We start from the raw sequence: 13950 nt of genomic DNA, 5'->3' as shown, positions 1-13950 counted from the left end.
AATATTGCGAGTAATATCATCTCATTGGATTGATCTTGCACAATTGGGTAGTAAGCTTTTAGAAAAGCATCAATTGTTATCATTGAAACTATATATGCTCACCCATCAATCTTATACTCCTTGATCTCAAAGCCAACACATGAAAAGCCTTAGAAGGATCCAATGCTCATAAATCAATCATGTGTGCCTCCAATGGAATATTATGCATCCTCTTTCAGATTTCATGAATTTACCTTGAGTTGAGTACTCTTCATCATCCTTTGCTCCCATCTCGCAAAGCGTCCCTATGATGAGGAACTTCCATAAACTTGCACGTGTATTCTATCATTCTTCCTTTTCGACCAAAGAGATGAAGAATTTATTGCAAATTCTTTCTTTGGCTATTATGATGGAGAATCAGTAGATGCAGTTATCTATGCAACAACAGCAACAGCTACATCGGCAAAACAATTGGATCAACAACAAATGCTACTTCAAGAACAAGAGTATACACATGGTGCAACAAAGGTGATTGAGGTTGTGGTAAGTGACCTTAAATTATTTGATGGCCACAATGTCTCAGCCTATCTTAAAGCTTTTGAAAGCCAGATGCACTTCTTTGGAGTTCCTACCAATTGGAGCAATTATTTCTTATGGCGTGTCACGCCTGCTTTGCGGGTCAGAGTGGCTTATTTATTTATGCAAGACTCAAATTGGAATGTCTTCAAGAAGATGCTCAAAATATTTTATGGAGGATTATGGTATTGCTACATGGAAGACATTCAGAGAGTGGGTTTATCAGCCCAACAAAGGACTTGTTGCTTTCGAGTTATTGCACGAGTTTGAAGAACGTTACAATTAGTTGGATAAACTTGAGCAAAGATCCCTAAAGTTGGAGAAAGTTGAGTTATTCTTGCAAGCCACTGATCCTGTACTTCAGGACAAGTTGGGAGAGCTTCTTGAAAACCGTATGCAGCGTATGGGATTGAAGATGGATTGGTAGGATGTTGTTGATGCGGTTTTCACATTGATGAAAAGGCGGAGATGGAAGGCTCGCTTACAGAATGGTATGCAAACACCTCTGGCAATGTCTTCTCTTACCTCTACTTCTCCTACTTCTCCTGTTGCTCCTTTCACTTCTTCTCCTACTTCTCATCCCATGTCTATGCCTACTTCTATGCCTATGCATATGCCTATTTCTGCTATAGTTGTCAAAGCATCTGCCAAACCAATTGTCGAAGATATGGTGGAGGAAATTTCAAAGAACTTGAAAGATCTTCAAATTAAGATGACCAGAAGAGAACAACAACCACTTAACCCAACTCCAACTTCTATCCCAACCTCTTCTACGGATTCTTCCAAAAATGATCATATTCGTCATTGCATATGGTGTGATAGTCCAAACCACGAGTGGAAGGATTGTCAAGATTTTGAAGAGGCAAAAAGACTGAAGTTGGTGGTCTGGAAGGACAGGATGATATGTTTCGGAGATACAGAGCAATCGCTTAAAAAAAAATTTGGCAAAAGAAGTATGAAGAAATTATTGGAGGAATCTCTTTTACACTCTTCTTATGTAAAGCAAGAGGCGATAAGAGAAGCTACTGCCTATGGTCTTCAATTGGAGTAGTTGCTGAAAGATAAGTCTCCTTTATGGTCCTATGCACTGCATGCAAAAAAGAATAGTAAAGCTTCATCATCTGAACTTTCATTCATATGAGATGCAATTAGAAAAGGGACTGGATGGAATGATCGTGTAGATTCTTCTCTATCTATGTTTACATTGCAAAATCTCAAGGATTTGAAGCACCTGTTGAAAAAAAGCACAAAAGAGATAATGATCAACCTGAAGGATCGAAGAGGAAAACTAAGAGAAGTGAACCAATTCTTCAGCCTTCTTCTTTAGGAATGGAGCAGAGTATGACCGACATACGGAAGCCAAAAGTACAAGGAGACTAGAAGGCCCCAAAGACAAAGGACTCGAAGCCAAAAAAGCAACCTAGATTCATGCTGCTATCTGACATCGAGACATCCAGAGACTTGAAAAAGGTACTTGAGGATCGAATTCTTAATTGCAAAATTGAATTTAAACTTGGAGAAGTCTTGGGGATTGCCAAAAGAGAGTTTAATGATGTTATTATTGGCATCATAAAAAGAAAACGACAATTTATTGAAGAGCCAACGCAGGATATTATACATCGAGAGGCTTGCCAAGGTTATTCTCTTTGGATAGCCTTCGGGCGGATTATGGATAAGCCTACGGGCTGGACTTTAAGTATTTCAAAGATAAATATGATAACCTATTGAAAAGGAACCTGTTTGACATTGCTTTTCTATGTCAAGTGCTATGATTACGTGAAGGAACCAGTGCCTAACAGGCTAATTAAGGAAGCTGATTGATACATGCCCAACTGAATGTGTTAGGTAATTAAATAACTAAAACAACCTAAGGAAAGTGCGAAGGATGTGGCCATAGGTCCGTCCTATGGATGGGTTGACCCGATTGGCTTGGAACTTTTCTCAATCATGATATTCAGCAAGAAGATCGTTCAAAGGACATGAACAACAAGGTTGCTGACCTAGATTCTAAGTTATAATAATCCCAATTTACGTTGTTTTAGGGGAACGGAATGGGACTATGCCTTATGGAAGAGAGGTCGAGCCTTGCATCCCTCTCGTTTCCCATTCTCCTTGAACCAAGTGCAGCATGAATTCGCTTCGGACCTGGCGTTTCTACGTAAAGTAGTTTGCTTGGGGTTCGATGCTAGTTGCCGTTTAGGAAATGACCATTAGGAAAAGACCCTAATTCAGGTCGGTCCTAAGTGGGAATGGCCAGAATACTTCTGCTATGTGGCAGGCATGGAAAGGGCTAGATCGCAAACCCCGTGACATTCCATGGGAGTGCCAGGCGGAGCTTTCTAGACATCCTTTCTGATGGACTGCTATAAGAGGTGGACACCTTACAATTGGTATCAGAGTGGGAGAGTTTATGATTTGTACAACGGAAAATTTGACATTATTATTGAAAGGGGTGGCAATGTGGTTTGCAGACTACGTGAAGAAACTTATGTGGATTGCAAGGCCTGGTTAGCAATTATTGTTTAAAAAAAGAATGAAGGCAAAACGGCATGAGATGTGGCGAATAAGATATGAAGATGGCATGTTTCAAGAGGGTGGAGAAAAAGTATGAGGATCGGCAGCAAATGATGCAGTCTCTGACGTAAATAGGGGATGCTTTCCTTCGACACCTCAAAAAAGAAGATACAATTAATGTCACCATAATGCTTTTCTAAGTTTTTATTGAGGTGACTATTAGTCATAAATGACACTACTGTGATAGAGAAGCTTGGAGAACATGGACGTAGAGATCGAATGGAGGGGCAAAGTTGCAGCTGAAGATGAGAACCTGAAGAAGAATGTGGTTGTGAAAAAGCTGAAGGGAGAGCCGACAAAGGTGACGAGAGGAAAGCAATCTACGATGACATGAGTTAATGAAGATGACAAAGCTAGAAGCAAGGATAGCCAACTCTGTAAAGTAACAAAAGAGAAGCCAACAATGACCACCTAACAAGCAAAAGAATGAGAAGATCAGTAGATTTACTGATACGATGGGCAATAATGGACAATGAAGGAGCTCTACGACATGAAGACAATTGAAGATTAGCAGTCAAGCTTTCAATCAACCTAAATGTTCCTCTTACCTATTGCGAGAAGCATCATCGCACTGGATTGATCTTGTACAATGACATAGTAAGATTTTGAAAAAGCATCAATTGTTATCGTTGAAACTATATATGCTCATCCATCGATCTTATACTCCTTGATCTCAAAGCCAACACATGAAAAGCCTTAGCCTTAGAAGGATCCAATGCTCAGAAAGCAATCATGTGTGCCTCAAATGGAATATTCTGCATCCTCTTTGAGATTTCATGAATTTATCTTGAGTTGAGTACTCTTTACCATCCTTTGCTCCCATCTCGCAAAGCATCCTTGCGATGAGCGACTTCTGCAAACTCGCGTGCATATTCTGTTGTTGTGTCGCTATGCATACACCGTGTAAAAAAAATCTAGAGTGTGGCTTTCTTTTTTATTTAAAGAGCCAATGCCATTTTAGACATTAGTGTTAGTATCCATGGTTCAAAAATATTAGATTTTTGGACAAGTTTTAGCCAATTTTTGATATTCTAGATATTATCTCTTGTAAAAATCCATAAAACTATAGACAACTTCTAGATTAGGATGACATGTAAAAGAAAGCATTTAGCTTTCAGCCAATTTGAGAGGATTTTATGTAAAAAGAGAGATTAGCAAAATTGCGCGACGTACGATCATTGTTTTCAGGTAGTGAATAGCACTCCGAAGTGGAAGATGAAGGAGTGATCTGGTAGAATTCTAGCCAGGTATACTGGTATTTTACCCCCCTTTTGGAGTCAAGAGAGGAATCAGATTGGCGATCTGAGTAGCATAGAGAAAGGTATTATTTTATACACATTTTTGTCTATTAGAGTTTTATCTTCTCATAATACGGGAATAAACTGACAGGCTTCGTCTCTGTTAGTATTCTTCTACATTTTCTAAATTTTTTTGGGAGTATTCTTCTACGTCTTCAATTTCTTTGAGCCCCTTCTTTTCCGTCTATTCCTCTCCCTAAATCTACCTTCACCCTGATGTCTTCTACCCCCGTGGTGGACTCTCGATACCAAATGCATAGAAACCGTGTTAAGGGAAGTTTATGCTATCATCAAAGGTGAATTTTGAAAGATATTTGGGCTGATTTGGGGCTGATATCTTTAGCCATATTCAGAGAATTATCTACAGTATTGTTCTTTTAATTCAGTTCTTACTCTACAAAAGACATCTCGTCAAAATATGCAAGTATTATGTGCCCCTATGGCGTTTGTAGATCATTCATAAATGCTTTGAGTTGAATTAAGAGGAGGTTTTCCTCTTATTTCTTGGCTATGGTAACTTATCCTTATCAGGAACTCAATTTGAAGCTCTCTTGAAGTAAGTCTCTTTGCCCTACAAGCCTTGTGATTGACTCGTAAGCTTTTGTCCCTAATGGTCTACATTAAATGTAATCATGCAAAGTTGATTTATGCTATGACATCATGTATGAATGATGGGATGCATAGTTGTTTATGATACATGATAGTATATTATACTTGATTATTTGATTGCTCTGCGTTAGAACTTATGAGATAATACTCTTGTGATCTTTGTTAAGAACATGCAGTTGGAAGCTCTATCAACATCTTCAAGAACTTGGCTTGAAACCTTCAACCCTTCTCTTGTCTCTACCATCTCCGGAGTCTAAGCTCTTGAAACCCCATACATTCTTCTCTCTCAAACCCCTATGATTGACTGTAAAGTATCTCTTGAACCTTAAAAATTCACTGTAATGTACTTATCTCTTGAAGACACATCTCTATCTATCTTGTCCAGTTTTCTTGCCAAACCCCTGTGGTCACCTTCAACCCTATGCGTTGTGACACCGTGTGACAGCATGTCATCACCTTTTGGAGTCAACATCTTGTTTGATGAGCCAAAAATAGTTGTGTTTTGGTTGTCCCATCCTATGTATTAGCATCATCTCTATCATCTAAGATTTGATTGTTCGATTGGTTTCTCAATGTCTTGACATCCATTAAAATACAATCCTCCACAATCCCTCCACCCAACCCTCCATTGATCCTTGAGCTTCGTTATGTAGCATCTCACATACTTTGGTTTTTGCATTGAACTATTACTCAAACGTTATACATTTTCTATGCAAATCCTAATATATTCTCAATGCTCACATGGCATCAAAGCTTGATACCCTTGTTTCTCATCTCATAGAACAATGATTCATTAAGAAAAGGCAAGTATTGGAGAACTATTGGAGTGATTCATCTCAAAGACTACTAAATAAATAATATTGGTTTTAGAAATTTTCTATTTCTTATTTATTAACCTAGTCTACTCATTTGAAAAAGGTTTTAACCTTTAGCAAAGTAGTTAAATTATTAATTTTAGATTGTATGTAGATCATCTATCAAAAATTAGACATAATATTGACAATAGTTACTAACATATTGTTTATACAAATTCTTTTCACTGCACATTTGACTTATTATCATTAGTAGACTAAATCTCTCTCTCTCTCTCTCTCTCTCTCTCTACACACACACACACACACACACACACACAAACACATTTATATACACACATACATGAATTGTATATATAAACATATCTAAATACACATGTATGTGTGTATGTGTGTGTGTGTGTGTGTGTGTGTGTGTGTGTGTGTGTGTCTAATTGCAAATCATAATTGGCTTATGTACCCTTTATTGCTATAATTATCATGTGTACAAATCTCTCTCTTGTACTCCCAAACAAGGAGCTAGAGAGAGAGAGAGAGAATTCATGTGTAGCTTAGTTAGTCAAGTTGAACACGTATTGACTAGGTGATTTAACTTTTAGTTCCCACATCTCCATTGTCATTCGAAGATTTGAACCTATGTTAATAAGTTGATAGAACAACTTGCGTACCACTAGGGAAGCCACTTGACTATGTTAGAGAGAGAGAGAGAGAGAGAGAGAGAGAGAGAGAGAGAGAGAGAGAGAGAGAGAGAGAGAGAGGAGATGATGATGATGATACTAAGGAAGAAGAAGAAGAAGAGCAACAACAACAACAATAACAACAATAAGAATAAGAGCAATAAGAACATGATGATGAGGAGAACAAAAGCAATAAAGAAAGAAACAAAGAAATCCTTTGTCTCATATAAGTTGGAGCTTGGCTTGAAAAATATTCTTTAAGACTTCATTTTCAAAATATTGCAACAAGTTAGGAGAAAAATGAAGGATAAACCACAACCAATTGTGATTAAACTAGAACCAAATATAATAGAGTGGATAGATATACCAATACAATTAGAGATATTGACAATATGATTATTGCCTTCTTTGAGCCAAGAAATCATGGCCATAAGAATTCTCACCTTCAAATGCAACCTAGAGTTAGCTACTATCTTTTGGTACATATCTTGTTTTCATATTAGTTGAACCATTGGTGTGGCTTAGTTAAAAAGAACTATATACAGAGGAGGTGCATTCATAAATAATACATTACACTTATTGGTGATAGATATAGAATGAGCACGTTTACATTAGTTAATGTTCATTACCCACTACATTAGGTAGAGAAGAGTAAGAAGAAAAACAAACCCATAGGCTAGGCAGAAGAATATTATTGGCACCATATTTCAGAAACACAAATTGATCTATGCAGGGATATTTGCTAACCAACATTTCTATCCATGCTCAACTCAAATAGGGACAACCCCCATTTATACAAGATATTATTATGTGCTTGACAAGGTTTGAATCCTAGCTAGGCAACATTAGTATGAATCATATATCTAGTGGACCATACACTTTTTTATATCACAAGTGCAAGTGGGTTACATGTAAATGCAGGCACAGATTGTTTTTATACTGGCCCAACCATCCAAGTTAGTGTATTGTAACTACCCTAAGCTTCTAATTAACACATTCTCATGGTGGAAATAACTACTATATTGAGCACACATAGCGAGTATGAACAAAGGGTTTGTGTGTAGGTGTGAGAGTTTGTGTTTGTGACTCGGAACAATCAAATGTTGAATTCAAATTTTCTAAGGCCTAGTATCTTCAAACAACCACCTATCGTATGAAAATACATGTATTAAAAATTGCTATATGATAGTATGTGTGAGAGAGAGATTTGAATTTCAAGGAGGCAACATACATATACTAGTATGAGAATTTGTTGTCTTGCTAGCCTAGATGTTAGATTCAAAAAGGGTTGTAGATTGATCACATTCATGACTACTTTCTCTTTTCCTAGTTAACACTAGAACTCTTTCTTTCTCTCAAAACATGTGATGCCATCAAAGTAGACACATGATTCACTTTGCAAAGTCAAGCCTTGTGAAAATGCACTATGGCCTATGAGGATGCACTTGTAGAACGAGCATCACAGTCATCATATGTAATATCAAGATACATAAAATTTGATGAAAGATTGAGTGATGGATATGAATCTATAGCCATATAAGCGCATTTCAACAATATGCATACAATTGATGTCGAGTCATCCACAAATTCTCTTTAATGGCATTTATTAATCTACATCACCAACATTTGAGATAAGACTTTCTAAGCATCAAATGCTGCATGTAGGTTGTGCAACATAACGAGGAAGTCAATTGAAAAGACAATGGCTGTGGCGGATCAATGAAGTATATGCACGGGGGTTATCCAGACAACAAGTTGAGCCTGAGCATGGGGAAGAGGCTGCAAGAAAGTTGCATCATTGATCTCAGGCCAGGGCACTTACCAAAGAGTGGCTGCTGAAGTGTTGGACTTCCAAGGTCCTAGGATTATTCTGAGAGAAGCAGCGAATATGTCGGAGCAATGCTCGTTGACGAACGTGGATATACAATAGTCGCACAGTCCACATTGGACGCAGCTAGAACACGGAACTTCCTGCCACCACATGTATTCCAGAAATGCAAGGGTGTTAATTGCCTTAGCGATTGCTGTTTATGTCATTCGCAAATGACAGTGTGGCATCCTCATTTAAGGTCCTGGTTTGATTACGCTATCACGTTACGATCTATCTAATGTGAAAAAGCTCGGGCAACAAATTATGTAGCATACAAGGTCCACACAGCACCTGCATTATCACGGGTAATTCCACAGAGAGGAAACGTCATGATCTGAGGCACCGAGGTCGTCGTCGGGAGGGCCGTCGATCATGTGGGAATTGAGAGGGGAAATGCGCGGGCTCGACTGTAGCTGGGGGGGCGAGAGGAGCATGGCCTCTGCCATGTGGGACAGGACGTCGGGCATGTCGAGCATGAGCTCATAGTCGTCATCGTGATCATGGATGCAGCCAATAGCAGCAGCAACTTCAGCATTGTGGCCGTGATCACTGTGTGCTGCGGCAGTCGCTCTCTGCTCCGCCATGGGATCACCTGTTGCAGCAGCCGAAGATCGGGAGCGAACCACAGAAGAAGAAGAAGAAGAAGAAGATATCATTCCCCCCGCCGCCATTGCCGCCGCCGCCTGAATGTCCCTCGGAGAGGTAGACGCCGGCGTTGGCAACAACTGGGCCGAGTCGGGAAAGTTCAGCGCTGCACCATTCCCCTTTAGGGCAAGCGCCGCCACATCGTACGCACGGGCAGCCATCTCTGCCGTTGGATATGACCCTAGCCATATCCGGGACTTCTTCTTTGGCTCCCGGATCTCAGAGACCCACTTGCCCCAGCTTCTTCTCCTGACGCCGTGGTACACAGAGTGCCTCGTCTCTCGGCTCGGGGTGCTGCTGCTTGACTTGCCTGCCTTTCGACTATGGAGTTCTTCTGCCCGTTCTTCTTCGTCGTCTTCCTCTTCCTCCTGATGTTGCTGCTGCAGCAACGCGGTTCGTGAAGCTTCCTCCTGATCTTGTTCCACATTCATGCTTCCATCATCACTATACGAGGACCCAGGCTCCATACTGTGAGAATCGACTCCATAGTCGGAGCCTGCTGTCCTTCTGCAATCTCTCATAATGCTAGAGCCGACGCCGTGGTCCGAACTCGTCGGTCTACTGCCATTTCCCCGTGCAGCAGCTAGTGTCCTGAGATCACAGTGTTATGCATTTATAGAGCAGCTTTCTGCAAGATCGCAGCATTGAGCATGCGCATCGGCCAAATCTGATTTAGAGGCTTCCCGAGAGAAGGCGCAGCTGTCCCCGTCAGAAGCGAGCTCCTGGCTATGGCAATCGAGGTCACAATGATAGGGAGGACGGAAATAGAAGACATTAACCGGCAGCAGGAAGAGAGAGGGGGGGTGGGTGGCCGGCGCTCTCAGTACAGTAGTGTGAGGCAAGAGAGATTCAAAGGACAGACGAAGACCGAAAATAGAGTCGATAAAACTTTAAAGGTAACCTGATTGGCCGTGTCCCAATTATATGGTACGAATTGCCATGTCTCTATGCCTAAACAGTCGTCGGTGATGATAATTCTCATAGAAATTTATTTTAATATAAAGTTTTGGTTGGCCCCATCGTTCTTGTGTGCGCTTTCTGTACCAGGAAGTCGATTTACGTGTAGCTGTCGAGAGGATGGGGGGGTGTGGGGGCGGCTCATAAGTCAGCTCAAAGCTCAAACCATACAAAAGTAGGTCGTTCAACATTAAAAAAGGCCAAACTCATTGAGTCCATAACTGTATGGTACTCCTCGTTGCACAAAAGCATCCCTTTCAACCTTTGAAAGAGAAGATTATTGGAACCATTAACCAGTGACCGGTCTATAAACGTGAGGGAGGTGCAGTAACTTAAAGGTCGTATACTCCAAAGGCCATTGGAAGTTTAATTCCTTACAATGATTGAGTTTGCATTATTAATGTCTAACCGTTAAAGCCAATTAGCACTCCCAAATGAGTGCATAATTAAACCTTGAAGATGTGCTTAGTGCATGTCGAAATTAGCATTTTCTAGTTTACTATTAAGAAAACGAGCAAGTATTCATGTAAGGGCTTGAAACGAACATTCTTATCTCAAAAGAAACTCTATCCACTTCACTGGCGAGACCATTGGATGGCATCTTCACTTCATTCACAATATTTCATTATGAGAATTACACCTCCCTTTACTCCATGTGTGAAAAAGTTTCCTACCTCTCAAGATGCACCACCTTGCATAATATTAAAAGCTCAAAGGGTTGATAGAAGTAAAGGGCACAAGAGAAGCCATGCAAGAGAGGATGGTCAATAGAGGGCATGCTTAAAGGGGCATGCACTTAGATAGAGGGGGTAGAAATAAGCATAATGGGAGAAGCTATCTAAGAGAGGATGTTCAATAGAGGGCACGCTTGAAGGGGCATGCCTCTAGGTAGAGGGGGTAGAAATGAGCACAATGGGAGAATTCTTCCAATGGTCATGGTTTCTTCTTGTTTATGTGCATTAACTTGTTGACTTCCCTTCAACTTGATTTAGTTTGCCTTTTGAATTGTAATAAGGAATGCCTAAGTGACTTTTTGTTCACAATAAAATTACTTAGTCCAATCCACCAAAATGTTTTAGTGTAACCCATTTCATTGTTTGCATCATGCCACATTGGATGCATCATTACTTTAACTCCACTCTGCCATTGTATAGGCAAAGCCTATTGCACATCCAAAGGGTTTTTTTTTTGGGGGGCACGAGGGCCGGGGGGGGGGGGGGGGGGGAGCGGTCACTTAAAAATACATGAGCATACCACATGGGTACAAAAGAAGGGGATTTAAAATAGCAGTTTTAGACTTCTTTCACTTATAAAAGGATGTTATATAAAGGGGTCATTTACATATTGAATAGAAAAGAGGCATCTTTGATTTTGGAAATTTTCATAAAGAAGGGTATTTTTAAATAGGCCTTGTATGCACATGATATAGAGGGTTTGTTTACATATATAGTGAACCTCTCAAGATTACACAAGATATGTAAAGTTTCATAGTTTAATGGAAGAACCTCACATGAACATTATATACTTTTACAAATTAATAATGAGAGTCATCAAGGAAAGTTGACTCCTAAAGACACCTCAACGATGTGCACATTGAGGCATTTGTTACAAAGGAAATAAAAATCACTTAGCAAAATCATATCATAGAATACACACACACACACACACACGCACAATCTCTCTCTCTCTCTCTCTCTCTCTCTCTCTCTCTCTCTCTCTCTCTCTCTCTCTCTCTCTCAAGTATAATTGAAAACATGTTCCTAAATGCTTAGCATAAATGCAAACTCTTTATTTTCACATACCACATGTATGCATGTGTAGAAGCATGTATCTTGGTTTTAAGTAGTACAAGCATATTTAAGAGTCTCAAATGGCTTCTTAAGCCAAGTAGCTTTATTCCTATGTATTAATACCACAAATCCACACTTTATTGCATTCTTGAATGTTGGTTTAGGCAACTACCTTTTGAAAACCACAAAAGCATGTAGCCTTGTATTTCCTTTGTGAAACATAACATCAATGCGCTTATTCTCCCTAGTGAAATCAATTCTCTCTCTCTCTCTCTCTCTCTCTCTCTCTCTTTCTCTCTCTCTCTCTCATATTGTTGAAAACATGCATGCTTGATTGCATAAGATATAACTAAGCTCAAATTTTTAACACATTTCGTGTGTGCATGTTTAAAAGCATCCACCAGCCTATGGTTTACGCATTATAAGCATCTCTAAGAGTTGTAAATACCTTTTCAAGCCAAGTAAATTTATTAGTTTTATGTACCAATATCATATTTCCATATTCCATTGAATTCTTTATGTTGGTTGAGACATCTGTCTTTTAAAAACCAAAAAACATGTTACCTTGTATTGCCTTTGTGAAGCATAATGTCACTAGGCTTATTCTTATTGTTGATCCAAGAGGAAACCTCAATTCAAGTGAGAAGAAAGATCTAATCACCAATTTTTTGGAATCAATACATGAATCACAATGTCTTACTAGGGCATGGCCCATCTGTAGGTTATGACATAGTCCAACATACCCCTTACATACTTCAACATTTGTGTCATTGCCCTACCATGGTACTATTGCAATTCATTTGAGAATCTACATACTTCTCTAATTATTTCTAACTAACCCAATATTCCATGAAAGAATGGGACTCTTGGATGAGCTTATTTTATCGACTAATGTCCATAAACATTGATTATCCTATGATGATAGATTTTCATTCACTTTCGTTGGTAAGACCACTTAGTCTACCTTACATTCATTCATATTGAATGCCTTTAGAATCTCCTCTCCATACATTTTACATAGCTATAAATTATTTGCACATTTTTTAAATATTTTTACAGTTTTTATGACACCTCCATGCCCATATAAGCCCCATGTGTATCATCAAACTTATAACTTGGCATATCCTTCATCTTTCATAACAAGTATATGAGCCATTTTGATGAAGAAATCCACAAAACCACCACCCCATACTTTCCGTATGTAAAACATACTAATTAGCACTACATAAATATGAAACAAGATTAGTAATTTAAGGAATCCCTCAAAGAATTTCTATAATGTCCTTTGGACATGTTTCATCCCATAGAATGCCTTCTAAAGCTTGCAAACATTGTTTTCTTGCTAGAAACACCTCAAAACCTAGATATTGAGACACATATACTACCTTGAGGTGTATTAGATATAAGTTACCTTTTTCATATAAACAATACTTATTTTTCTTATAATCTAGTGTACATTATGATGTAAGTATTAATTGTATATTTATATGGAGGACTGCAATACAAGCGTTATGAGATAGCATGAGGGTGTTGTATTGGATTGATGCATGGTAAGTCTTTTCTTTGGAATTTCATAGGAACTCATTGTCAACCATCCTTGGGATTCAACATCTAGCATTGTAAAGGAGGATTGGGAATAAGATTGAGGTTGCATTTGTATAGGGTAGATCAAGGACAATTGTACTTGTGGTCATGGTATATAATGCAATGTAAAGGAGGATTGGGAATAAGACTGAGGTTGCATTTGTATAAAGTAGATCAAGGACAATTGTACTTGTGGTAATGGGAACGTATAACAAAGGTACTCCAAATGAAAAGACATATGGCATAGACTATGAGGATACTTCACTCCACTAAAAGGCAATAGAGCAAGTATTAGATGTATTGTAGTTAGGCCTAGAAATAAAAAGATGATATTCCTATCACATGGGGTAGGAAAGTGCTATTACGTGTCAGTTTACATGGGGAGTCATAGATTATATGCATTCACTTGGCTATGAATATATTTAACATGAAAGAAAACACAACATGGTAAAAGATACTAGTGAATACAAAAGTACATGCAATAAAATATAATAAAATAAATGATTTATCATTACAAAAGGAGTATAAATTATGGATGATAGTTGGTAATGCATGTGCTCCCATGAGCTTTGATGGTGA

At 38.9% G+C, this 13950-nt stretch overlaps 1 protein-coding gene across 1 annotated transcript; it reads right to left on the bottom strand.

Moving 5' to 3' along the window:
* Positions 1 to 7247: 7247 nt before the first annotated feature.
* LOC148036332 (ethylene-responsive transcription factor ERF024-like) lies at positions 7248 to 9907 on the bottom strand. Its single transcript, XM_087678333.1, has 2 exons — positions 8687 to 9907; positions 7248 to 8496 (listed from the first exon to the last, which is right to left on the bottom strand). The coding sequence occupies exon 1, from the start codon at positions 9559 to 9561 to the stop codon at positions 8695 to 8697; it is 867 nt and encodes a 288-aa protein (XP_087534459.1). The 5' UTR covers positions 9562 to 9907; the 3' UTR covers positions 7248 to 8496; positions 8687 to 8694.
* Between the last annotated feature and the right edge of the window lie 4043 nt (positions 9908 to 13950).

Source organism: Lygodium microphyllum, chromosome 5, assembly GCF_053477565.2.
Source record: "Lygodium microphyllum isolate KBCC chromosome 5, Lygodium_microphyllum_v1.1.10, whole genome shotgun sequence".
NCBI classification, from domain to species: Eukaryota; Viridiplantae; Streptophyta; class Polypodiopsida; order Schizaeales; family Lygodiaceae; genus Lygodium; species Lygodium microphyllum.
Note: the sequence above shows the minus strand (reverse complement) of the source record. Positions and strands in the feature narration are given on the sequence as shown.